Source organism: Pinus tabuliformis, chromosome 1_2, assembly GCF_031772625.1.
Source record: "Pinus tabuliformis cultivar Carrire ecotype Pingquan chromosome 1_2, CPIR1, whole genome shotgun sequence".
NCBI lineage: Eukaryota > Viridiplantae > Streptophyta > Pinopsida > Pinales > Pinaceae > Pinus > Pinus tabuliformis.
The window spans coordinates 340,079,741-340,107,374 of NC_142298.1; the positions used below are offsets into that span (position 1 = coordinate 340,079,741).

Here is a 27,634-nt window from a genome sequence, read left to right on the forward strand (position 1 = left end):
ATTCCTTGAGGACTCCGCAGTTCTGACAGTGTGTGAGATCAGAGTGTTCCACTTGGTTGAAGGTGAATCATCCCAGAGGAACAACGCAAGGAAATAGGAGCTTGGAGAGCAAAGAGGAAGGCTTGTGAGAAGCCAAGATTGCCTATGAGCATCTGTGAGGATTGTACTGAGAGCTAGCTCGCTGTGAGAGCTAAGGCTTTGTATAATTCCTATGTATTTCCACCTTGTATGATAATACAGATAGTGGGGTTTTTTAACTGAGGCTTTCCCCAAAGTATTCTCATGTGTATTGTGCATTGATTCTTCTTCTTCTGGTTATATTGTTAAGCTCGATCTTTAAGCTTCCGAAAATTGATAGTAGAAGTAGGTTATAGTATTCTGCTTTGATTTATATTGCATTATCGGGTTAACCTACATACAAATTTTCTACATGGTATCAGAGCGAGATTTGTAAAAAATTTTCTACATGATATTAGAGCTAGATTTGTAGAAATTTTCTATAGGATATCGGAGCTATGAATAGTATACTGAGAAAAGAATTCGAAGTTTGAAGTTTGGGGTTGTAGGTGCAAATCGAATTCATATCATACTTCAAGGTTGGCCAATGGCGTTCTATGGCTTGAGACTCAAGTATGCCTTGAAAGGTAGCTCGAATTACATAGCATGGAAAGATAGAATGGAGGTTGTATTAGAAGACAATGGCTTGAAGGATTTCATTGATCGATAAATCCCAAAGCCAGCTTCAACTAATGCACAAGAGTTGGTTGAGTGGAAGAAGTGTGTGGCGAAGGTGAGATGGATCATCCTTGAGGGAGTTCGAGACCATATTGTCTCGAGTCTCCATGGGAAGGATACTCCATTTTCAATGCAGAAGACATTGAAGGACCTCTACCAGAACAGTAGCGGCCAGAGGAAATTGATGCTCAAGGATAAGCTTCGAAGAATCAAGATGGAGAAGGGTGATACTATTTCCACATATCTGAATAAGCTCACCACCTGCAGAGACGAGCTTGGCAATGTGGGAATAACTACTGCTGATGATGATATGGTGAATGTCATGTACATGTGGATGTTTCTTGTATAGCTTTGGGAGTGGTACTAGCACAACTTGGTACATGATAAATTGGTCATCCTATAGCTTTTGCAAGTAGGAAACTATTTGAAGCTGATCAGAACTACACAACTATAGAAAGGGAAGGATTGGAAATGGTAAATGCCTTGAAGAAGTTTAGAAATTATTTGTTGGGATCACATTTCAATATGTTTACAAATGATTTTGCATTAAAGTATTTGGTTAATAAGCTTGTTTTAGGAGGGAATATTTGCAAATGGTTATTGTTGTTCCAAGAATATGACTTTGAAATTGTTGTTAAGCTAGGAACATTGAATGCAGGACCTGATCATTTGTCAAGATTAGAAACATGTGAAGAACCAACTAGTATGGAAGACAATCTCCCTGATGCACAACTATTTGCAATCAGAATTGCAAATGATCATTTTTCATACATTATTCAGTTTCTGAACATAGGAATGGCTTCTTTAGAATATACTGCAAAGCAGAAGAAGGGATTAGTGGTGAAGGCAATTGATTTTTCATTGATAGCAAGACACTTATATAAGATGGGACCAAATGAGATACTGCACAGATATGTTCCTGAACATGAAAGACAAATAATTATAACAAAAGCTCATGAGGGCACAATTGGTGGACATTATGCAGGAAAATCTACTTTACAGAAGGTTTTGAGAGTAGGATTGTGGTGGCGTACACTACATATATATGCAAAGGAGTATTGTAGATATTGTGATGTGTGCCAAAGAATAGGAAATCATTCAAGAAGAGATGAGATGCCATTGGTACCACAAGTTACATTACCGACTTTTGATAAATGGGCTATTGATTTTGTTGGACCTATCAATCCACCTAGAAAGAGGAATGGTGTGAGGTACATAATTACTACAACTGATTATTTGACAAGATGGGTTGAAGCATAACCATTAAGAGATTGCAGTGAAGAGACTGCTATGAAGTGAATTTTTGAATACATACTATCTAGATTTGGGTGTCAAAAGATCTTGATGAGTGACCATGGTTCACATTTCCTGAACAAGACTATTGAAGCATTGACTGAGGAATCTCAAGTTTATCATAAAAAAGTACTCCTTATCACCCTCAAGCTAATGGAACTGTGGAAGCATTCAATAATATTTTGGAGAATGGAATGACTAAGGTATGCAATGTAAACTGAGATGATTGGGACCTTAGGATTCCAACAATATTATGGGCTTATAGAACTACATGCAAGAAGTTGACAGCTCATACACCCTTTAGATTAGTATACGGGCAAGAAGCTGTGATGCCTATGGAATACATTGTCCCTAGCTTAAGGATTGCATCCTTTACAAATATGTCTGACCTTGACATAATGGAGGAAAGGATGTCGCAGTTAATTGCTTTAGAAGAAGAAAGGGGGCATACCTGTTAGAGGGTCCAGAAGGAGAAATCCTTCCCAATCCTCGAAATGTACTCTACTTGAAGAAATTTTACCCATAGCATTTCCCATTGAAATGCATGTATCTCTTTCTTTCTTCTTGCATTTAGGTAGTTTTCATCCGCCACCACTCTTACACATTACATTCTTGCGTCTTTCACATGGATCCATCATCCACACCTTATATCAGTTATGTTGATGGTGTGAATTGCTTCACCAGGAATCTAGCCTTGGCAACTTGGGCCATTTTTACCCCCTTTCATTTGTTAGTCCACTCCAACGACATTTGCATTGGATATGCCACCAATAACCAGGTCGAATATGATTTTGTGATAGGTTTGTTAGTCGATGCCCTTAACCATCACATCCTTCACCTTCATGTTTTTCTTGATTCCTTTCTACTTGTCATGCAATTGAATGGCATTTATCGTGTGCATAATCCTGTCCTATTTAGAAAATATCTACGAGTTAAGCTTTTGGTGTGTTTATTTGAATCCATTTCATTCAATCATGTTCCTAGAGTCCATAATCACTATGTAGATACCGTTGCTAATAACATTCCAAATTGTAATTTATTACATGTAAGAAGACATCCATAAACAAATGGCGAGCCACAATCATCACAAAAAGATGCATAATCATAAATATGTATCATCATATAGTGTTTTGAGTTCACTACTCTAAATACATCCGACATGCTCATTTGGATGTTATCATAAAACACAAATAGGGACCGACATGCCCCTATGCCTAACCACTATCATCTAGAGGCTCCTGAACCAATGACTCCATTTCCCCAGCCTATAGATCTCACACTACCTAACCAACCATTACAATGTACTGCATGAATCCTCGCCACTCTGAGGGAAGACCCATGCACTCATCTGTATATTGATCATCTAGCTCATGCCATTGGCACTCTATCACCCTGGTCAGAAATACACCACATCTGGATCATAAATCCTCCATTAGAGCATCACTACTTGGTCTCTGTTGTGATGTGGCCCCACCCTGATCTTCACCCCTAGGCATTGTGGCTCATCCCATGTATCCTTCTGACGTCATCGATGCTATATTTGCATACCACAAAGTTTAGAAATTAGTACCATATACATATATTTCTTAAACTATAAATTCATTAAATGCATAGCAACTTCCACTTATCATCTAGACCCCATGCTCGTCCCAACGGAAGTGGTAAGTCAAGATCCCCTTAATAGTTCATGCCACTATATGGATAGTCATCTATGTATAATGGCATTTGGTCCCAATGAGTAAAAAAATTAGGTCAGAACACTCATCTGACTCCCCCTCCTCCACCTCATCTCAGTAGTTGCCCTCAGTGGTGCATCCTAGGCTCCTGTGGGCCCCCATCACGAATCTAAATATGAGGTCTAACAGTGGGGGTCTTCTCAAAGAAGAGTGAGCATAAAACTATCCCAAATGAATAGTTATCATTGGTCCTTCATCTGCATAGTGTCAATTTTCATTTCAACGGCGACGACATCATCTGGGCCCACCCATAGTAGGTCCCTCCCAGAACACCCTCCACTAACATCATCTTACCTCCAGTGATATGGTGGAGGGCATGACTACCATAGGTCCACAACACCGCTGCGGTTGTAGCTCATGTCTCAAGCATCTCCAAGTCATTGATATGTATGGGTGTGCCCTTTTCATGACTCCCTGGTACAGAGTGGAGATCAACAAACTCATCTATATGCCTCCCATGATGCAGCACTCGATGTATGTCCCCTACCACCCCCAAGGGGGGCAGTCCTGTCAGGAAAATATATGTATTGGACCATAATATTGATCTTGTGCCCTTATACTACAAAGTCCTCCTGATCAGGGTCTTAGTAACTCACTATAATCGATAGCAAGGGCTCACCTGCTCTCATCAGGCGATTTTCTAAGAACTTCAACATGCCATATCATGCCAACGCTCCTCTCACTACTTGATTCCCCTGAATCTCAACAAGGAGGGACTCCAAATCTCGTTCTTGCCATAAAACCTTCAACTCTACCATACTTACAAAATACCATTATGTTTTTTCAGTCCAGAGTCAAAGGCATGCATGTCTAGTACTTAGCTTCATCTCCCATCAGATCACTAGTCATGCCAATCCTCTCAGTCCAAAATGCAATTTTTTCCCTCAGAACTGTGCTAGAAGAACTTGTGGGCCTACTTATTGCACTCCAGAGCACGGACCAGGCCCCCAAAATTGCATTAAGACTGTGAGGATGAGCAGGGGTACCCTATAGAGAACTGTAGCCCTAATATTAAAATCCGATCCATAAAAAATGATGAGTAAGGTTAGGCCACCCACCTCCAACTTACAGATCTTGATTCCGATGGTTAGTTTTCTGCTATGATCTCCACAAGATTTAGGGCCTTCTCCTCCTCTCCAAATTCTCCACAACTCACTATGAAAATGAATTGGATTTGGGGGCAAAAATATTTTTTATAGGAAAAGCCCTATTTTTTTTGTCGCCCATTGTGACCAAACCATAGCTCTATTTGACGAACCATCGACACCATTGCAAATTTCTCACCACGTTCTATAATGTGGCTCTCTTTCTTTTTGGTAATTTGACACTTCACAAGGAAGCCATTTTTTCCATGAGGTCTCACTTTGCCGCTTATTAAAACCAAATTTCTTCATTTGAGCCACCTGTACTTTGGTACCACTTTACCTTTGCATTGGTTGACTCACGTGTTGATATTCGTCATGAGTAGCCATCATTTACTCATGTTTTCATGGTCCCCTTCGGGCCTCCCCCATGTGGGAGAACCATCGAGTCACCCTTGTTCATGGCATCAAAGATGAGTCACACTTATATTTATGAAGTCTCTTCCGAGTCCCCTTGTGTCCGGTTATAGTGTTTCATACTCCTTCATGTCGCATCCCTCCCATTTTTACTCATATTTGGACTCCAATTCTACTACTCTGTCTTTTCCAATTCCCCATTTGCATCTTTGACCATCCCCTTCGAAATCGAGTCAGACACTACTAGGCCAACCATCCTTATTATGCTTTGATAAGGGAAGTCATCAATCCACCACCCATCTTCTTTCCTTTCATCATCATCCCTTGTGTCAGTCCATTAGTCACTCTTCTATGTTCCCTCATGCCTTTGTTAAGGATTCCTTCTTTCCTTAACTCTCATGGGCCCTCTTTTTTCAACTTGAGCACATTTATTCTAGAAGAGTGGTCTAGAGGGCAGTGTACCTTGGTTCCAACTTCCATCTTTGTCCAGTGCCTCAAATCAAGCAAAGGGACTCATCATTGCCCTTTGACTTGGTTGTTTCTCACGTGCTCGACACCAGCTCCTTATCGCATGATTGAGATTTGTACACTTGGTGGTTTGGTGATCCAAACGATTGTGCCAGTGATTCCTAGGTGTGTGTGAGATGCTCCAAACCTCATGAGCGGGTGGCCCTTTAGGTAGCCCCCCACATGCCTGGATGATCCAACCTCATAGGCAGTTCCACATATTTGATGGGTTCGGTTTCTTTCGCTTGCAGCGCCCACAACACGCATGTCTCCTTCAGATGATCCATTTATATCTTCAGAGCCCTTTCCTATCCAGCAGGGCTTATTTGGTTGTGATCCCCTCTCACCATGTCATCTTGAGGGGAATTATGTCTCATGTACTTAGATTTTATTGTATTCAGTCTTGAACTATGTTTTCCCAGGCGTGTTATGTATATGGGATCCATTATATTATTTTCTGGCCCATTGATGCTAGTATATCATGTATCATGTACTTTGTAGCTCAATCCCACATTGTTGGATTCGTCATTACTCTTTGTATGTAGTTATCTCAGCGGGTATGGGCATGACTCCCTCACGCCATTTGAGATAATGTATTCCCACATAAAAGGATACTTCTATCAGTTTAGTAGGTCTCGCTCCCTCCCTTTTTGTCCGTCTTTTTATTGCTTTAGTTCTTTCTCTCTCTCTTTGACTCCCCTTTTAGTGTCTCGTGGAAGTGTAACCTATAATGTATGTCGGTCATACAATTTTCTCCTAACACTCATACATGTGGGGGCAATCTGTTATCACCAAAAAATTATGACCTATCCATTTCTAACTAGGTGGATCAAAATACACCATATAGGATTAATTTTACCATCATAAAATCACTTTCACTGTGGAAAATAATTTAGTAAACCACTTTTATTAAATTATTTTCTGATTTAAATAAAAAAACCCATGAGAATAATTAGATAAATAATTATTTATTTAATTTTCTCTAGAAATAAGTATTAAATCATTATTCCTTGTCACATTTGACTAAATCCCTTAGGAATAATTAAACAAATCACTATTTATTTAATATTCCTTATTTCTATTATTTGAATAATTGTTAAATCACTATTTAATAACTATTTCAAGTTCACACCATTCTTAATTGTCGTGAAATTATTAATAAATCATTTTATTTGTTAATTATTTCTAAATAAAGATAGTTAACCATTTTAAATGTATTTTCCCTCTCCAATAAATATAATAAAGTATTCCAAGCGATTAGATCTTGGTTTGACTAATATTATTTTATTATTTTCCATTTTCAAAATCAACTCAATATTGTGTTATAAATAGGTGATTTTTTCATTCATTCTTCACCATGATCATAATCATCATCACCATTATCATCTTTTATCTTTCGAGGTCCCATTTGAGTTCTCCACTTTTTTCTCTGGGTTTTGCACATATTGAGAGAGAGAATCGTTTTCTGAAGCATCAAGGACATCAAAGGACCCATCCCACAGAGGGGGACTTATAAACCCTTTTGTAGATATCCTTCACCAAGTGTTTTTAATAAATAATTTAGTCAATTAAAGTCTTTCCATTTGGGTTATTGCATTGGATATTTTTACTGTTGTTTGTTGTTCTAGATCGTCTATATTTTTGTTGCAGGTTTTTCCATTTTTATTGTAGATCTCAATTGCAAGAAACTATCAACTTGTTGTTCGGGTCACTTGTCACCTAGTGACTTAGGTGAAGTATTTTTGGTACACCATCATAGAAATTTCACACTTACAAAGTTGTTGCTACTTTTCAGGGCCATTCAAATGAATTTCCATGAGCACCTTTTGCCATTGGGTAATTTTGGTCTTAACTACGGTGGCATTAGGGCTACTAGACTCTTTGTGGGAAGACTTATTGGAAGTTTGAGTTAAAGGGACTGACAAATCAACTCTAAAGGGTTGTAAATACAGGGTGGCTTCTTCCTCTTCTTCTAGTTCGACATCATCCAGGGGGGTTAATAATGTCATAAGAGGGATCATAAGCTCCAAAAGGAATGGGATAGAACTCATCAAAAAATTATTTGACAGTGGGATGGTACGAGAGTTCCTAAGGGTCGAGTTGTGGGGACTTAGTACACCATAGTTTGGTATAATCTAAGTACAATTTTACATGAGAGAAAGGGGGTAGGGCTCTTCTAACGTGTTGAGGAACTTGCCACTTATTGGAACTGTTCTTGATATGAAGTAACTAGTTTCTAAACAGTTCAAGAGGTCCTATAAACTAGGAATTTCTTGACCAGCTATGAGAAAAAAAATTCTAAAATTGTACATAAGGGGTATGACTTTCCTTGTGGAATCTACCTCTCCAACTGGAGGGTTAGACTTCATTGTCGGTCAAATTACTAGAGAGGGAAATCGGAGGGCCTTACCTGAATTTTGGCAACTTTGGTAGTTCTCTTTGATAAGTTATGTTATATATTCATCCCAATTGTACTCCTTGCCACATTTGTGATCCAGATTTAAACAGGAATGCAAAAAATTACAGATATAACCATCAATAGAAAGATGCAGTAGAAATAACACTTCATTAATATAAAATACTGAAATATGCTTACAAACAGAATGGAAATAAGACTAGCTCGTGCGATGGTAGCTTATCTCTGAGAAGAGAAGTCATGGATACATGCCTCTGAATTGTGTTACAATGAGGCTCAAAGGCCTATTTATTATTGAGAAACAATGGAAAACTCTAAACATCCAAAAATCGAACCCTAGGAGATGATGCGCCTAACTATGGGCCCCGTTTGGGTAAATTCGTACATCAACTTCTCGGGGTCGTAACTTTGGCATACGATCTCCGTTTGACGTGCACAATATCTCGTTAGAAATATCTATTTGAGGAATAAAACTTTTGAATGACCAAAATTAGTCAATGACCCATGTGTTGAGATTCGACATTGCAACAAGAATGTTGCAACTCCCAAGGCTACTGACTTTAATTATCAACCTGGGGTTCATACAAACTTGTAGGTGACAGTGTTGTATACACAAATAGATGTAATGGGTCCACTCTTTGTCACTGATGAGCTCAGGCGATAGACCACTAGGGTTTCTCAAACCAAACTTCTATTGATTAGAAGAATTCTGATTACCAATTGTGAGAGAATAATTTTACCCTAATTGAGGGAATTGAAATGTTACTTACTGCAATAATGAAAGACTGAAAGAAATGCCTACAAAACACATAATTCGTCTAGGTATTTTTTAATATACATTTCTTGCAAAATAATTCTAATTTAACACATGTGAAGTCTTAACTAACCTAAGCATGAAGTCTGATCTAAACAACACTTAACTATTGTGTGCATGATGAATATAAAGACTTTTTCTTTTTATCTTTTTCTAAAAATGTAAATGCTAATCCTTCTTGGTTGCATGGCAGATGAGATAGGTGTGGAGGGAGATGAGTGAAATGGATCAGATGGCTTGGGAAGCAAGGAGGTGTCTACTTCTAGCTTTAGTCATTTTTTTTCACAATTCGGGCTCAAAACATACCACTACAGGTTTTCCTATAGGATGTCCTAGTTCACCTTTAGGATCCCTTGTTTTCCTACAAGAACAAGCCAAAAGCATAGGGAGTGTTTTTAAAGGTGGTATGGAGCTTGGAGAAGGTTAGTAAGGAGGAAATAAGGCAAGGGAGTGGTAGGCACTCACTTAGAACTCAAACCAAAGCTTTACGAAGGTTGGATTTGCTCAAGAAGCATGGCAAAGTTTTCCTTGTAAAACGAGAATCCAAATTGAGACTTAGTGGCTTTTGGCGATCATGGTTGGATATGATTAGGTTGAGGTTGATGATATGAGTTCTTCCGGAAATTTAGAAACTCCTGCGACATACACATCATTGTTGCCATTTATCCATAAATTCATCTCAAAACAAGAAGGGTTACTACAGTAGAAGAAAACAAAATTTCCATCATTTATTTACCAAGTTTATGCATGGTAATGCTTGAAACCATTATGAAAGCAACATGAAATCCAATACAAGACCTAAGATATCAAAAAATTCAATTGCAACCTATCTTCTAAAATTGAAAGATGATGACCTAATTAGCAGAGAAACCCTAAATTTCATAAGAAACCAAAATTCTATATTTTTGGGGATGAATGGGAATTGTTCTTCAAGCCATGGTCCCAGGAAGGGAGGAATGAGGTAAGATCCACCTGTTGTTAGATTTTTTTGAATATTTTCTTATCCCTATAATGCTATTGTTAAAGTTATTCACAAATGGAAGCAAACTAATCAAATACCAATACTTGCAAATTAACAACACCAAGTTCAGCTTAACAACTAACTATCAGATAACATAAGCATACATATGTAGTAAGAGGAACCTCTGCTGCAAGGGTTGGGCCCTAACCCAAGAGCTTCATCCCTCTGAGTCAACTCAGTGTTGGATCAAGGGGATTCTGCTCATTTTCATTAACATATCAAAAATACATCAAAATGTTTGGTCGCAATCCTTCAACTCGAAAATTGCTTAGCTATCTTGCACAAAAAATCCAAATCATAATGAGGTTGTAGGCCTCTTTATTTATACAACTGAAGTTTCCAACAACTTTATTAAATCTGGGGAGGCTTGGCTCCCAATCTTGAGATTAACTGGTTCTTAACTGTCACTGGCTTGGCTGCCAATGATCCTCATGACTCGGCTGCTTGCAATTCCGCGCTGGTGTGATTTCATTGAAGGATCTTCGAGTGAGTGAGGAGTTAAGGAGGGAGATCCTATCTCCTATAATCTCTCTTATTTGTCTCATTCGAGTTCCTGCATCCTAATTAGCCACAATTTGCTCCAAAAACCTGTAATATAATTAAAACATGTAAAGAATTATGAGAAGAATTGATTTTAGTAAGTTGGAGGTGCATTAGGGTCCTTATATTTTACCCATTGATGAGCCTCATCATTATGCTAGTCCCAGTTTTCCCAAAAATGTCATTTAGGGCCTCAAAACGGCTCTGGAAGTTTAGGACCCAAAAAACTGCCAAAGATAGTAAATTGTGCTACAAATAAGGAAACTGAAAAACTAAAAGAAACAATGGTGGGGGTCCAGGTGGAATAGGCTGGTGGCCACCAATATCCACCTGGATAGAAACAATGGTGGGGTTCCAAGTGGAATAGGTGGGTGGCCACCAATATCTACCTGGATCATTCCTCCCCCCTAGGAAGCAATGGTCCCCATTGCATTGAGTTCCTCCATAAGATGAGGAAAATTCGGTTGAACTTGGTCCCTCATGAACCACTTACCCTAGTGAAGGAGTTGGTCTACTTTGACAACTCGATATAGTTGGATCCTTTGCTGTCGGTTTTTCTTGATCTGCGTGTCCATGATATGATCAGTTGTGGATTGTTCCATGCAATCTGGATTTAACTCTATATGTATGATTTGTTCTGCAATGTCTGATGTGTCCAACAATGGTGGGAAGTATGGTTGAAGGTGATCCACATTGAACATTGGGTGTAGGCCAAGGAATGGGGGAATTTTGAGCTCAAATGCATTGTCTCCAACAACCTTGGTAATGGTGTAAGGATCATATCGGAGTGGTCTGAGTTTCTGATACACTATTGTAAGACGTTCCTCTTGCAAATGAAACCAGACTTTGTCGCCCACCTGAAACTCTTGTGGCACCCGATGTTGATCATGTCATTGCTTGTACTTGGCATTTGATTTCTCGAGAATGTCATGGACCTACTAGCGGATATGTTAGATGTGTTCAATGAAGCTATTTGCCTTATCGACTTCTGACTAGACATGAGTCGAATTTTCTTGAGTAGCTGCAAATGGTATAGCCATATCAATGGGATATAGTGGCTAGAATCCCAAGCCCACCTGAAAAGGGTTGTGGCTAATCGAGTTGTGGAGAGCCCAATTATATTTGTGCAGGACATAGGGGAGGCTCTCATCCCATGGGCGTGGATGCTTTGAGTTGTACATGCGTAGAATGTGTACGATCATATTGTTGATGACCTCTGTCTAACCATCAATTTGGGGATGGAAAGCTATGGACTTAGTAAGATTGGTGTCCAACATCGACCAGAGACTGGACCAAAATGTACTGAGGAGCCTACTATCCTAATCTGAGATGATAGACGATGGGATCCTAAAGTGTACCCACACTCGTTCAAAGAAGAGTTTAGTAGTGGACTTTGTGGTGATATTCTTCTTGCAGGCCGCCATAATAGCCATCTTCGAGAATCTGTCGACGACCGCAAAAACACCTTCGTTGCCATGCTTAGTATAAGGAAGGCCCAACATGTAATCCATGGAGATGGATTCCCAAGGTCGACTAGGGGTAGGTAGCGGAGTATAGAGGCCTTGCTTATTGATGGTCAGTTTGGAAATGGCGCAGGCAACGCACTATCTAATGTATTTCCCGACATCCTGTTGAAGCTTCACCCCATAGAAATACTTTTGTATTACTGCCACCATTTTCTCGACCGCGAAATGCCTAGCGGCTTGACTGTAGTGCGCTTTCCAAATCATCTTGACTCGCTCACTTGAAGGAACACAAAGGTGTCCCAGGTGGCATAGCAGGGCATCCTGGAGGTGAAAATATGGAACTTGTTGACCCTCTAAGAGCATATGGTATGTGTGGCCGAATGTTGGGTCGCTTTTGTAGAGAAGTGGCCAATCGAAAGTCTTGTGCCTACAACAGTTGAGTACGGTGGTTAATGCCATGATTAGTGGTTGGCTTAGGTAGTCTGCTACATTATTGGTGCTTCCCTTCTTATACTTGATATTCAAATTGAACTGTTGCAGGTATGTGGACCACTTCTGATGGCAATCATTTTGCAACTTCCCTTGCATCTGTATGAACTACAGGGGTCGGTGGTCTATGTGGATGACTATGTCCTTCCCAAAAATGTTCCATTGTTGGAAAGCCTGCACAATGGAATACATCTCTTTGTCATAAGTGGGATACTTTTGGACTATGTCTGAAAGTGTCTCACTTTGATATGCCATTGGATGCCCCTGTTGAGTAAGAACTTACCCAATGGCACAGTCAGAGGCATCTGTCTCGATCTCAAATGGTTATTCCAAGTCTGGTAAAGTGGGAACTAGTGCAAATCATGGGCGATGTTTCACCTCTACGAATGCCTTCTGTTGAGACTCAGACAAAATTTTTCTTTTGCTCCTCCCTTGGTGACTTGACTCAAGGGCCAAGTGATATGAGAGAATACCAACATGAACCTGCGGTAGAAATTAGCAAGACCCAGAAAGCTACGGAGCTCTATCAGAGTGGTTGGGGTTGGCCAATCCCAAATGACTTGGATATTGGTTGGATCCACATGCACCCCCCATTCATCAATAATGTATCCCAGATATTGAATCTGGGTCATGCCAAAAGTGTATTTCTCCAAATTGGCACACAGCTTGTGTTGTCACAGTGTTTAGAGCACCTGTCGGATGTGGTGGAGGTGCACTTCCCAACTTTGGGTGAAAATCAAGATGTCATCTAAGTATACCACTACAAATGAGTTGGTGAAGGGCCACAAGGTGTCATCTATCAGCCTCATGAAGGTTACAAGAGCATTCGTCAACCCAAAAGGCATAACCAACCATTCGAAAAGGCCCTCCTTAGCTTTGAAGGCAGTCTTCCACACATCGGAGGGTTTGATTGATACCTGGTGATATCTAGACTTCAAGTCGATCTTGCTGAAATATGTTTCCCCCTTGATTTGGTCCAGAAGGTCATCAATTCGTGGGATCGGGTACATATTTCGGACAGTGATCTTGTTGACTGCCCGATATTCAATACAAAGTCTCCAAGTCCCATCCTTCTTCTATACCAACATGATCGGGTTCCCACAAGGTGATGAACTCGGTTGGATGTGACCTTTCTGCAGTAGCGCCTGAATTTTCCTCTTGATTTCGTCGTTCTCCAAAATGGATTGCCGATAGAATGGTCCACTGGGCAACGGTGCACCTGCGGTCAGATTGATGGAGAGCTTGACCTGACAGTGCAGAGACACCCCTGCGGGGGAGGTGAAGATGTCCTCGTACTCCTCAATGACCTTGTCCATCAGTTGTTGTCGTGTGGAGGGGCCATCTCTGGAGGTCATTGCCACCATCTTCTTCTTTTCCTAAGGACATATCATCAGGAAAACAAATTTCCCGATTTCTGAAATGAGCTTACTGCATTTTTTTACAATAACCAAAGAGATGGGAGTAGGTGGTGCTACCTCCAGTATCTTGTACAACTTATTTCCCAAAGTGACAATAACAGCGCGAGGCCTTGACTCATACATAGTATGTCGCTTCCTCAAGTATGATTGGCCTAATAATACATCACAAACTTCAAGGGGAGCAACGTCACATAATACCTCATCCATGAAGGGTTTGATGTTGTATGGAAGGCGACACTGCTGGCTCACACAAAGATCATGTCCTTGGTGAAGCCACCGGATGGTGTACGGTTGTGGGTGTATTGTGGTAGGTAAGCCCAGTCGCTTCACGACTTTTGCCGAAATGAGGTTCTTTTGGCTATTGCTGTCAACAATGAAATGTAAACAGGAACCCTTTACCCACATTTGGGAGTGGAATGAGGATCTTTGGGTTCCTCATTCTGGATCTTCATGGTGGTAACGGTGTCGTTGGGCTTCACATCGATAATCTCCTTCCCTTTGTCATTCACCTTGTCAGGTTTGAACTCAGAGTTGGAACATGCATCTGATTCTGAAGCCTTCAGCTCAGCAACCAGTGACTGCTTGGCCCGAAACTCACTTGTGTTGTGAGTGGAGCTCTTATGGAACTCACACCACTTTCCCATGTCCTTCTTCGGCTTCACGATTTTGTTCTTTGCTTGGGGCTTTGCCGGGTTGTCTTGGGCTACCCCGCCTTGGCTCTGTCCTTTGTTCTGCGGTTTGGGGGCACCTTTCCTTTGTTTTGGATTCGTAGATCCAAAGTATCACTTCTTCTATTTAAAATTTTGCTCGATCTTTAGGGCGTATCGGTTAGCCGTGCCAAGCGAGGGGATGTCCAGGAACTCCATCTCATTTTAGATGTACTTGTGTAGGCAGCCACTGTACTTGAGTACTAAATGTTTCTCAAAATCCTTGATACCCAACTTTTTGTGAAGGGTATGAAAAACATCGGTAAATTCAGGCACATCTTGGACCCTTCCTTGCCACAACATTTTCCACTTTATGTATTTATCCTCATAGCTCCCGACACGGTAGTACTGCTCCTTGATGGCATCCCGGAACAAATTCCAAGTGGGTGCGGCTGAAAAAAGTGAGGTCTTACTTTCATCCTTCTACTCACAGTAGGTTTCCCACTAGTCCTCGACGTGGTGGGCGACTTTCAAAAGAGAAAACGTAATCTTTTCTCGGCTGAAAAAATCATGAACAAAAAAATATCCTTCTAGAAGATTTAACCATTTATCTACGGCGTCTGCATCTATTTGTCCCTCAAATATGGGAATGTAAAAATTTACTTGTACCTTAAAAGGAGTGGAGCCCCTAGAGTGGTTGTTGTATGTCGATGAGTCGTCGGTAGGCAACCGTAGAAGGTTCTGGGAAAAATTGTCTATCATCACATTCGTTTGTTTCTCAAGGGTCTCATCGAGCAATATTTTGATAGGATCTCTTGCTGCCTCGTCTTTTTTTTCTTACCCCATGGGTGATCGTCAGGGTTTGTGAGGTTGATCTTCCAAAGGTTCAACCAGATCAAGCCATAACTCCTTATATCTCAACCTCGTTGGGGACATGTAAAGAAAAATAGAGAAAGAGCAGACCGCTCTGATACCACTGTTCCGAATTTAAACAGGAATGCAACAAATTACATATATAACCATCAATACAAAGATGCAGTAGAAATAACACTTCATTAATATCAAATATTGAAATATGTCTACAAACAGAATGGAAATAATACTAGCTCGGGCGATGGTATCTTATCTCTGAGAAGAGATGTGGTAGATACATGCCTTTGCATTGTGTTACAATCGGGTGCAAAGGCCTATTTATTATTGAGAAACAATGGAAACCCTAAACATCCAAAAACCTAACCCTAGGATATGAAGCGCCAAACTATGGGCCCCATTTGGATAAATTGGTACATCGCTTCTCGGGGTCGTAACATCATAGGATCTTCATTTGACGCACACAATATCTCCTTAGAAATATCTATCCGAGGACTACAACTCTTTAATGACCAACATTAGTCCACGACCCATGTTGGTCCTAGATTTCCCAAAAAATGTCGTTTAGGGCCTCAAAATGGCTCTGAAAGTTCAGGACCCGAAAAACTGCCAAAAATAGTAAATTGTGCTACAAATGAAGAATAGGCGTGTGGCCACCAATATCCACCTGGATAGAAATATTGGAGGGGGTCCTATTGGAATAGGTGGGTGGCCACCAATATCCACCTAGATGATTCTTTCCCCCTTAGGAAGCAATGGTCCCCATTGCATTGAGTTCTCCTGTGAGATGAGGAAACTTTTGTTGAACTTGGTCCTTGGTGAGCCACTTGCCCTAGTAAAGGAGTTGACCTACTTTAACAACTCAATATAGTTGGATCCTTTGATGTCGGGTGTTCTTGATCTGCATGTCTATGATCTGATCAGTTGTGGCTTGTTCCATGCAATCTGGATTTAACTCTGTAGGTGTGAGTTGTTCTAGAATGCCTGATGTGTCTAGCAAAGGTGGGAAGTATGGTCAAAGGCGGTCCACATTGAACACTTGGTGCAAGCCAAGGAATGGGGGAATGTTGAGCTCAAATTAATTGTCTCCCACAACCTTGGTAATAGTGTAAAGACCATATTGGAGTGGTATGAGTTTCAGATAGGCTTCAGTAAGGCGTTCCTTCTGCAAATGCAACCATACTTTGTCACTAAACTGAAACTTGTGTGGCACCCCGTGTTGATCATGTCGCTGCTTGTACTTGGCATTTGATTTATCCAGAATGTCATGGACCTGCTCGCGGATATTTTGGATGTGCTTAATGAAGTTGTTTGCCTTATCGACTTCCAACTGAACATGATTCGAATCTTCCTGAGTAGCTGCAAATGGTATGGCCACATCAATGAGACATAGTGGTTGGAATTCCAAGCCCACCTAAAAAAGGTTGTGGCCATTCGAGCTATGGAGAGCCCAGTTATAACTGTGTTGGACATAGGGGAGCCTCTCATCCCATGCATGTGTATGCTTTGAGTTGTACATGTGCAGAATGTGTACGATCATCATGTTGATGACCTCTGTCTGGCCATCAGTTTGGGGATGGAAAGTTATGGACTTATCGAGCTTGGTGTCCAGCATCGACCAGAGACTGAACCAAAATGTACTGAGGAACCTATTGTCCTGATCTGAGATGATAAATTGTGGGATCCCAAAGTGTACCCACACTCGTTCAAAGAAGAGTTTAGAAGTGGCTTCTGCTGTAATATTCTTCTTGTAGACTACCATAATGTCCATTTTTGAGAATATGTCGATGACCACAAAAACACAGTTGTTTCCATGCTTAGTAGATAGAAGGTTTGACGTCTAATCCATGGAGATGGATTCCCAAGGTTGACTAGGGGTAGGCAGCGGAGTATAGAGGCCTTACTTCGTGGTGGTTAGTTTCGAAATGGTGCAGGAAATGCACGATCTAATGTACTTCTTGACATCCTTTCGAAGATTCAGCCAATAGAAATACTTCTATAGTATTGCCTCCGTTTTCTCGACCCCGAAGTGCCCAGCGGCCCAATTGTAGTGTGCTTCCCAAATCATCTTGGTTCGCTCACTTGAAGGAACACAAAGGTGTCCCAGGTCACATAGAAGGGCATCCTAAAGGTGAAAATATGGAACTTGTTGACCCTCTAAGAGCGTCTGGTATGTGTGGCCGAATTCTGGGTCGCTTTTGTAGAGAAGTGGCCAATCAGAAATATCATGCCTACAAAAGTTGAGCACGGTGGTTAACGCCATGATCAGTGGTCAGTTGAGACAGTCTGCAACATTATTGGCATTGCCCTTTTTATACTTGATATTCAAATGGAACTATTGCAGGTATGTGGACCACTTCTGATCGCGATGATTTTGCAACTTCCCTTGTGTCTGTATGAACTACAGTGGCCGATGGTCTGTGTGCATTACCGTGTCCTTCCCCCAAATGTAATGCTTCCATTTTCGACAAGCCTGCACAATGGAATACATCTCTTTTTCATAAGTGGGATACTTCCAGACTGTATCTGAAAGTGTCCCACTATGATATGCCACTGGATGCCCCTGTTGAGTAAGGGCTACCCCAATAGCATAGTCTGAGGCATTTGTCTCGATCTCAAATGGTTGTTGCAAGATTGGTAAAGTGAGCACTGGTGCAGAGCAGAGGCAATGTTTCAACTCTACGAATTCCTTCTGTTGAGACTTAGATGAAAATAATTTTTCTTTCGCTCCTCCCTTGGTGACTTGACTCAAGGGCCAAGTGATATGAGAGAAACCCAACACGAACCTACGGTAGAAATTGGCAAGACCCAGAAAGCAGCAGAGCTCTGTCAGAGAGGTTGGGGCTGGCCAATCCCGAATGACTTGGACCTTGTCTAGATCCACATGCACCCCCCATTCATCAATAATGTATCCCAGATATTGAACCTGGGTCATGCCAAAAATGTTGTTGTAGTGTTTGGAGAATCTGTCGGATGTGGTGGGGGTGCACTTCCCAACTATCGCTGAAGATCAGGATGTCATCCAAGTATACCACTACAAATGAGTTAGCGAATGGCTGTAAGATGTCATCCATCATCCTCATGAAGGTTACAATAGCATTCGTCAACCCAAAAGGCATAACCAACCCTTTCGGAAAGGCCCTCCTTGGCTTTGAAGGCAGTCTTCCACACATCAAAAGGTTTGATTGGTACCTGGTGATATCTAGACTTCAAATCGATCTTGCTGAAATATTTTGCCCCCTTGAGTTGGTCCAGAAGGTCATCAATCCATGGGATCAGGTACCTATTCTGGACAGTGATCTTGTTGAGTGCCCCATAGGCAATACAGAGTCTCCAAATCCCATCCTTCTTCTGCACCAACACGATCGGGCTCCCACAAGGTGATGAACTTGACCGGATGTGACCTTTCTGCAGTAGCTCCTTAATCTGCCTCTTGATTTCGTTGTTCTCTAGAACGGATCGCAAATAGATCAATGGGGAAACAACGTAACTGAGATCAAATTGATGGAGTGCTTGACCTGACAGTGCAGAGGCACCCCTGTGGGGGAGGTGAAGATGTCCTCTTACTCTTCCAGTAACTTTTCCATCTATTTTTGTCATGTGGAGGGGCCTTTTCTGTAGGTCATGGCCACTGTCTTCTTCTTTCCCTCAAGGCATATCATGATGAAAACAAACTTCCCGGTTTTGGAAATGAGCTTATTGCATTGTTTTACAGTAACCAAAGAGATGGCAATAGTTGGTGCTACCTCCGGTATCCTATACAACTTATTTCCCAAAGTGACAATAATAGCGTGAGGCCTTGAATCATACACATCATGTCGCTTCAACAAGTATGATTGGCCTAATAATACATCACAAACATCAAGGGGAGCAACGTCACATATTACCTCTTCTGTGAAGGGCTTGATGTTGTATGGAAGGCGGCACTGCTGGCTCACGCGAAGATCCCATCCTTGGTGAAGCCACCTGATGGTGTACGGTTGTGGGTTTGTTGTGGTTGGTAAGCCTAGCAGCTTCATTACTTCCACCGAAATGAGGTTCTTTTGGCTCCCGCTATTGACAATGAACTATAGTGGGGAGCCCTTTACCCACATCTAGGAGTGGAAGAGGCGCTCCTCCTCTGAATCTTCAGGTTCCTCCTTTTGGATCTTTGTGGTGGCAACTGTGGCATTGGGCTCCACATCGATAATATGCTTCCCTTTTTCATTCCCCTTGTTAGGTTCTGACTCAGAGTCTGAACATGCATCTGATTCTAAAGCCTTCAACTCAGCCACTAGTGACTGCTTGGCCCCACACTCACTTTTGTTGTGAGTGGAGCTCTTATGGAACTCACACCACTTTCCCATGTCCTTTTTCGCCTTCGCGGTGTTGTTCTTTGCTTGTGGATTTGGCAGGTTTTCTTGGGCCACCCCGCCTTTGATTTGTCCTTTGTTATGCTGTTTGGGGGCACATTTTCCTTGCTTCGGATTCGTAGATCCAAAGTCTCGCTTCTTCTGTTTAAAATTTTTCTCAATCTTGACGACGTACCGGTACGTTGTGCCGAGGATATTTCCAGGAACTCCATCTCATCCTAGATGTACCTGTGTAGGCAGTCGCGACACTTGAGTACTAAATGTTTCTCAGAGTCCTTGATAATTAACTTTGTGTTAAGGGTATGAAAAACATTGGTAAACTCAGGCACATCTTGGTCCCTTCCCTGTCGCAGTGTTGTCCACTTTATGTATGTATCCTCATAGCTCCTGATAGGGTAGTACTGCGCCTTGATGGCATCCTGGAACGAATTCCAAGTGGGTGTTGCTGAAAAAACTGAGACTGTACTTTCATCCTTCTACTTACAGTAGGTTTCCCACCAGTGCTTGACGTGGGGGAGGCTTTCAGAAGATCAAAAGTAATCTTTTCTTGGCTGAAAAAATCATGAATAGAAAAATATCCTTCTAACAGATTTAACCCTTTATCTATAGCATCTGCATTTATTTGGCCCTAAAATATGGGAATGTCAAAGTTTACTTGTACCTTAAAAGGAGTGGAGTCTCCAGAGTGGCTGATGGATGTTGATGCATCATCGGTGGGCAACCGTTTAAGGATCTGGGCAAAGTTATCCATCAACATGTCATTTGTTTCTTGAGGGCCTCCTCGAGAAATATTTTGATAGGATCTCATGTGACCTTGTCTTTTTTTTTCTTCCCCCATGGGTGACCATAGGGTTTTGCAGGCCTGAACTTGCAAAGGTTCAACTAGATCGACCCCTAACTCCTTATATCCCGACCTCATTGGTGACATGCAAAAAAAAAACAGAGAAAGAGCAGAATGCTCTGATACCACTGATCCATATTTAAACAAGAATGTAAAAAAATACATATATAACCATCAATAGAAAGATACAGTAGAAATAACACTTCATTAATATCAAATATTGAAATATGCTTACAAACAGAATGGAAATAAGACTAGATTGGGCGATGGTATCTTATCTCTGAGAAGAGATGTGGTGGATAAATGCCTTTAAACTGTGTTACAATGAAGCTCAAAGGTCTATTTATTATTGAGAAACAATGGAAAACCCTAAACATCCAAAAACCTAACCCTAGGAGATGAAGCACCAAACTATGGGCCCCATTTGGGTAAATTGGTACACCAACTTCCCGGGGTCGTAACTTTGGCATACGAACTTCGTTTGACACGCACAATACATCGTTAGAAAGATATATCCGACTACAACTTTTGAATGACCAACATTAGTCAATGACCCTTGCTTGTCCCATTTTTTCCAAAAAATGTAATTTAGGGCCTCAAAACGGCTCTGGAAGTTCCGAACCCGAAAAACTGCCAAAAATAGTAAATTGTGCTACAAATAAGGAAACCGAAAAACTAAAAGAAACAATGGTGGGGGTCCAAGTGGAATACTAGGGTGGCCACCAATATCCACTTGGATCATTCCTCCCCCCTTAGGAATCAATGGTCCCCATTTCATTGAGTTCTTCCATGAGATGAGGAAACTTCTGTTGAACTTGGTCCCTGGTGAGGCACTTGCGCTAATGAAGGAGTTGGCCTGCTTTGACAACTCGATATAGTTGGATCCTTTGTTGTTGGGTGTTCCTGATCTGTGTCTCCATGATTCAATCAGTTGTGTCTTGTTCCATGCAATATGGATTTAGCTCTGTAGGTGTGAGTTGTTATGCAATGTATGATGTGTCCAGTAATGGTGGGAAGTATGGTCGAAGGCTATCCACATTGAACACTTGGTGCAGGGCAAGGAATGGGGGAATGATGAGCTCAAATGAATTGTCTCCCACAGCCTTGGTAATGGTGTAAGGACCATATCTGAGTGGTCTAAGTTTCCGATAGGCTCCAGTATGGTGTTCGTTCTACAATCGCAACCAGACTTTGTTGGCCACTTGGAACTTAGTGGCACCTGATGTTGCTCATGTCGCTGCTTGTACTTGACAATTGTTTTCTCTAGAATGTCATGGACCTACTGGTGGATATGTTGGATGTGCTCAATGAAGTTGTTTGCCTTATCGACTTCTGAATGGACATGAGTTGAATCTTCTTGAGTAGCTACAAATGGTATGGCCACATCAGTGGGACATAGTGGTTGGAATCCCAAGCCCACATGAAAAGGGTTGTGGCCAGTCAAGTTGTGGAGAGCCCGGTTATCGCTGTGTTGGACATAGAGGAGGCTCTCATCCCATGTGCGTCGATCCTTTGAGTTGTACATGCACAGAATGTGTACGATTATCCTATTGACGACCTTTTTCTGGCCATTAGTATTGGGATGGAAAGCTATGGACTTAGTGAACTTGGTGTCCAACATTGACCAGAGACTGGACCAAAATGTACTGAGGGACCAACTAGCTCGATCTGAGATGATAGACTGTGGGATCCCAAAGTGTACCCACACTCGTTCAAAGAAGAGTTAAGCAGTGGCTTCTGTTGTGATATTCTTCTTGCAGATCGCCATAATGGACATCTTCGAGTATCTGTCGATAACCACAAAAACACAGTGGTTTCCATGCTTAGTAGAAGGAAGGCTCGACATGTAATCCATGGAGATGGATTCACAAGGTCGACTAGGGGTAGGCATCGGAGTATAGAGGCCTTGCTTCTTTATGGTCGTTTTGGAAATGGCGCAAGCAGTGCAGGATCTAAAGTACTTCCCAACATCCTATCGAATATTCGGCCAATAGAAATACTTCTACAGTACTGCCATCATTTTCTCAACCCCAAAATACCTAATGTCCCGACTGTAGTGTGCTTCCCAAATAATCTTGACTCACTCACTTGAAGGAACACAAAGGTGTCCCAGGTGGCATAGTAGGGCATCTTGAAGGTGAAAATATGGAAATTGTTGACCCTCCAAGGGCGTCTGGTATGTGTGGAAAAATTCTAGGTTGCTTTTGTATAGAAGTGGCCAATCAGAAGTCTCATGTCCACAAGAGTTGAGCACGGTGGTTAACACCATGATCATTGGTCGGCTGAGGCAGTCTGCAACATTATTGGTGTTTCCCTTCTTATACTTGATATTCAAATGGAACTGTTGTAGGTATATGGACCACTTCTGATGGTGATCATTCTGCAACTTCCCTTGCGTTTGTATGAACTACAGGGGTTGGTGGTCTGTGTGGACTATCGTGTCCTTCCCCAAAATGCAATGCTTTCATTGTCGGCGGACCTACACAATGGAATACATCTCTTTGACATAAGTGGGATATTTCAAGACTGTGTCTGAAAGTGTCTGACTGTGATATGCCACTGGATGCCCCTAATGAGTATGGATTGCCCCAATAGCATAGTTAGAGGCATCCGTCTTGATCTCAAATGGTTGTTGCAAGTCTGGTAAAGTGAGCATTGGTGCAGAGCAGAGATGATGTTTCAACTCTGTGAATGCCTTCTGTTGAGACTCAATTGAAAATAATTTTTCTTTCGCTCCTCCCTTGGTGACTTTACTCAAGGATCAAGTGATATGAGAGAATCCCAACATGGACCTACGGTAGAAATTGGCAAGACCCAGAAAGTTGCGAAGCTCTGTTAGAGTGGTTAGGGCTGGCTAATCATGAATGACTTGGATCTTAGCTAGATCCACATGCACCCCCCATTCATCAATAATGTATCCCGGGTATTGAACTTGGGTCATGCCAAAAGTGCATTTCTCCAAATTGGCACATAGCTTGTGTTGTCACAGTGTTTGGAGAACCTGTCGAATGTGGTGGAGGTGCTCTTCCCAAATCTGGTTGAAGATGAGGATTTCATCCAAGTATACTGCTACAAATGAGTTGGTGAATGGCAGCAAGATGTCATCCATCAGCCTCATGAACGTTACATGATCATTCGTCAACCCAAAAGGCATAACTAACCATTCGAAAAGGCCCTTATTGGCTTTGAAGGTAGTCTTCCACACATCGAAGGGTTTGATTGGTACCTGGTGATATCTGGACTTCAAGTTGATCTTGCTGAAATATTTTTCCGCGTTGAGTTGTTCCAGAAGGTCATCAATCTGTGGGATCATGTACCTATTCTGGATAGTGATCTTGTTCAATGCTCAATAGTCAATACAGAGTCTCCAAGTCCCATCCTTCTTATGTACCAACACGATCGGGCTCCCATAGTGCGATGAACTTGGTCGGATGTGACCTTTCTGCAGTAGCTCTTGAATCTTCCTCTTGATTTCATCGTTCTCCAGAATGGATCATCGATAGATTGGTCCATTGGGAAACGACGCACCTGGGGTCAGATCAATGGATTTCTTGATCTGACAGTGCAGAGGCACCCCTACGGGGGAGGTGAAGATGTCCCCATATTCCTCCACGGCCTTGTCCATCTGTTGTTGTCGTGTGGAGGGGCCCTGTCTGGAGGTCATGGCCACCATCTTATTCTTTCCCTCAGGGCGTATCATTAGGAAAAAAAAATTTCCCAGTTTTGGAAATGAGCTTACTGCATTGTTTTGTAGTAACCAAAGAGATGGTAGTATGTGGTGCTACCTCCGGTATCCTATACAACTTATTTCTCAAAGTGACAATAATAGCGCGAACCCTTGGCTCATACATAGCATGTCACTTCCACAGGAATGATTGGCCTAATAATACATTAGAAACATCAAGGGGAGAAACGTCACATAATACCTCATCCACAAAGGGCTTGATGTTGTATGGAAGACGACACTGCTGGCTCATGCAAAGATCTTGTCCTTGGTGAAGCCACCCCATGGTGTACGGTTGTGGGTGTGTTATGGTCGGTAATCCCATCTGCTTCATGACTTTTTCCTAAATGGGGTTCTTTTGGCTTCCACTGTCGACAATGAACTATAGCAGGGAACCCTTTACACACATCTGGGAGTGGAAGAAGTGCTCCTCCTCCTCTAGATCTTCGGGTTCCTCCTTCTGGATCTTCACGATGGCAATGGTGGCGTTCGACTCCGCATCAATAATCTGCTTCCCTTTTCATTCCCCTTGTCGTGTTTTGACTCAGATTCGTAACATGCATCTGATTCTGAAGCCTTAAGCTCATCCACTAGTGACTGCTTGGCCCGATACTCACTTGTGTTGTGGGTGGAGCTCTTATGGAACTCACACCACTTTTGCATGTTCTTCTTTGGCTTCGTAGTGTTGTTCTTCGCTTGTGACTTTGGCTGGTTTTCCTGGTGTTGTGGCCACAACCACCACCCTATTAAAATTTTCCATGGTAGAAATTTTGAATGGGTCCCCTAAAGGTTGATCTTGCATCTCTCTAAATGATCTATTTTATCCCAAAGACTTTAACTCAATGCCGAGTCAAAATCTTCAATTCCTAATGGCTAAGCCCCCCTCTTTAAATGTCTGCCACATGATCCCTTTATAACCCTTCTATCCCTTCTTTCACATCCTCCATTGGCACCTTTTCAACCCTCAAAAACCTTCCATTGCACCTTTATCTCCATTATAACTCTTTATAATAGAAACACTCAAAAAATGCCCAACTTACCCCTTTTTCGCTTAACCGCAATCAACACTAAATTACAACGCTTACCTGACTTCCGGACCCGATAGTTTTATTAACCAAAATACATATATTTCGGGTTCGGAACCCCATTGCATATCGCAATCGACCAGGCCCGAGGCTATATATATAAACGGTGCACATGTTTTCTGGACCTGACGACTGTATTAACCGCAATATATATTATTGGGTCCAGAATCATATCACATATCGCAATTGGCGGGGTTCGAGGCTATATAAGCGCACCTGTCTTCCGGACCCGATAACTTTATTAACCGCAATATATATATTATCGGGTCCAGAACCTAATCGAATATCGCAATCGATGGAACCCAAGAGCTATATATATAGCGATCTGCGATACGGTGGACCCACCAATAATTATGGGCCTGGGTATATAATATTTCAAGTCCGGCTGTACGGCCGGACGTGGGTTTTCCTGTATATCCTCGTGTTTTTCGAAAAACATTGAAGTCGGGGTTTTTCAAATAGAAGGCTTATGTTGCGGACCTGAAAGGATTATTAACCATAGCTCATATGCATATCGGGTCCGCCTTCCCGATCGCTTATCACAATCGGCAAAGTTTGTTGTTTATACATATAGCGATTAGCAATACGGTGGACCCGCCGATAATTATGGGCTCCGGTATATAATTTTTTACGTTCGGTTGTACAGCCCGGCTGTGGGTTTTCACGTATAATCCTGTGTATTCGATAAAATGTCGTGGTCATGATTTTTGATGGAAAATCCCAATCGGCAAACCCGATAAGGCATAGGTTCCCATCTATAATATTTCAAGTCTGGGTTTCGGATCCAGTTCGGTGTTATGCAATGATTTTCAGTGTAAGTCAGATTTTCGCCTGCGGGACTTGATCAATGCATGGGTTAAAAACCAGGGGGCGATTCTTTCACGCTTATCCCTTTTGATGTTATAAACACTTCATGAAGGCAAGATTGGTGTTTTTAAGCATTTTTATCATATTTGTATGAACATGACTGATGTCGGTTATCTCTGCAGGCGAATACCGAGAGAAGGCAAGCAAGGTCGAAGGACAGGTGCTTAGGCATCAAGTATGGCTCCAGATGAAAGATGCATGAGCGGATGCGTTCCATTTAAAGAGGCAGCCTTTGGCATTCTCAGTCGGTTTCCACGCGTTGCCTGTATATTTCGAAAGAGAGGTTGTCCTAGGTTTCATCATGAAGAGATGACACATAGTCATCCTCTTCTAATCAACATCTCTTCATTTCCCCAGGAAATGAAGTGCTCCAGTGACAGGAAACGCCTTCTACGTGTCAGTAGTGACACGATGGTTCTACATCTGTGTATTCGGATCGGTATATTGAAAAAAACAGGGGAAGAGAAAGGGTCATGGCCTGAGGCATAAATATTACTTCCAGATAAGAGAGGAGGGATTTTTGTTTGGCAGGAAACAACTTTTATTTATTATGAATAAAGGAGACTGTTTGGTTCAATGAGGAGCCTTTTGTTTCAGTTTTAAGAGCCTTTGCTTTTATGTGTTTTGAGATAGGGTGTTGTTGCTGGCATAAGTACAAATATGTTTTGTTTTTGTGCATATTGATAATGATACAAATTATAATTAACCTTGGTTTTTTTAATGTAATTCTTCATCATAGTTAATTCATAAGCAGTCCCTGATTTGAAACTATGTTAGATGTCAGTTGCAAGCTTTACTTCTATAAAGGGAATGTGTATTCCTGTATGAATGATTAGATTGCAATTAAGAATTGATGCAACCTTGTTCTTATGGGAACCAGTAATTGATTCATTTAGACTTGGAATTCATATATGATGTTTAACCTCACTTTTGTACATAGACTAGAGTAGTTAGTAGAAGTTTAGATAGGATTCAATACATAGTGGTTAGCTGTTTTATTTTGTTGATGTAATTGAAGCCTTCTTCCTAGAAGCAATCTTTCAACTCATTGAATAGTTTATGGGGTCCCTTAAAACCCGTTGGAACTAGCCATTCCAAACGAAAGTAGGTCTAATTGGGGCTTGCAATCGGGTTAGTTCCCTTTGTTGGTATAGCGAAATTTTGCCATGTCAACAAATTGGAGCCAGAAGGAGGGCCTGAACCGTCGTCCACAACTTTTTATGATTTCATCTATAAATGTCTTGCATGGACTCGAAAATATTAATGCATGGATCTTGAAGATCGAAAAGACCCTTTCTCTCATTCGGAAAAGCC

General features: G+C 41.6%; 1 protein-coding gene across 1 annotated transcript; it reads left to right on the forward strand.

Moving 5' to 3' along the window:
* Positions 1–1,206: 1,206 nt before the first annotated feature.
* Positions 1,207–26,522, forward strand: LOC149205769 (uncharacterized). The gene is made up of 2 exons (XM_089397502.1): positions 1,207–1,765; positions 26,443–26,522. Exons 1-2 carry the CDS (start codon positions 1,207–1,209, stop codon positions 26,520–26,522), a joined length of 639 nt encoding a protein of 212 aa, XP_089253628.1.
* Positions 26,523–27,634: the final 1,112 nt, after the last annotated feature.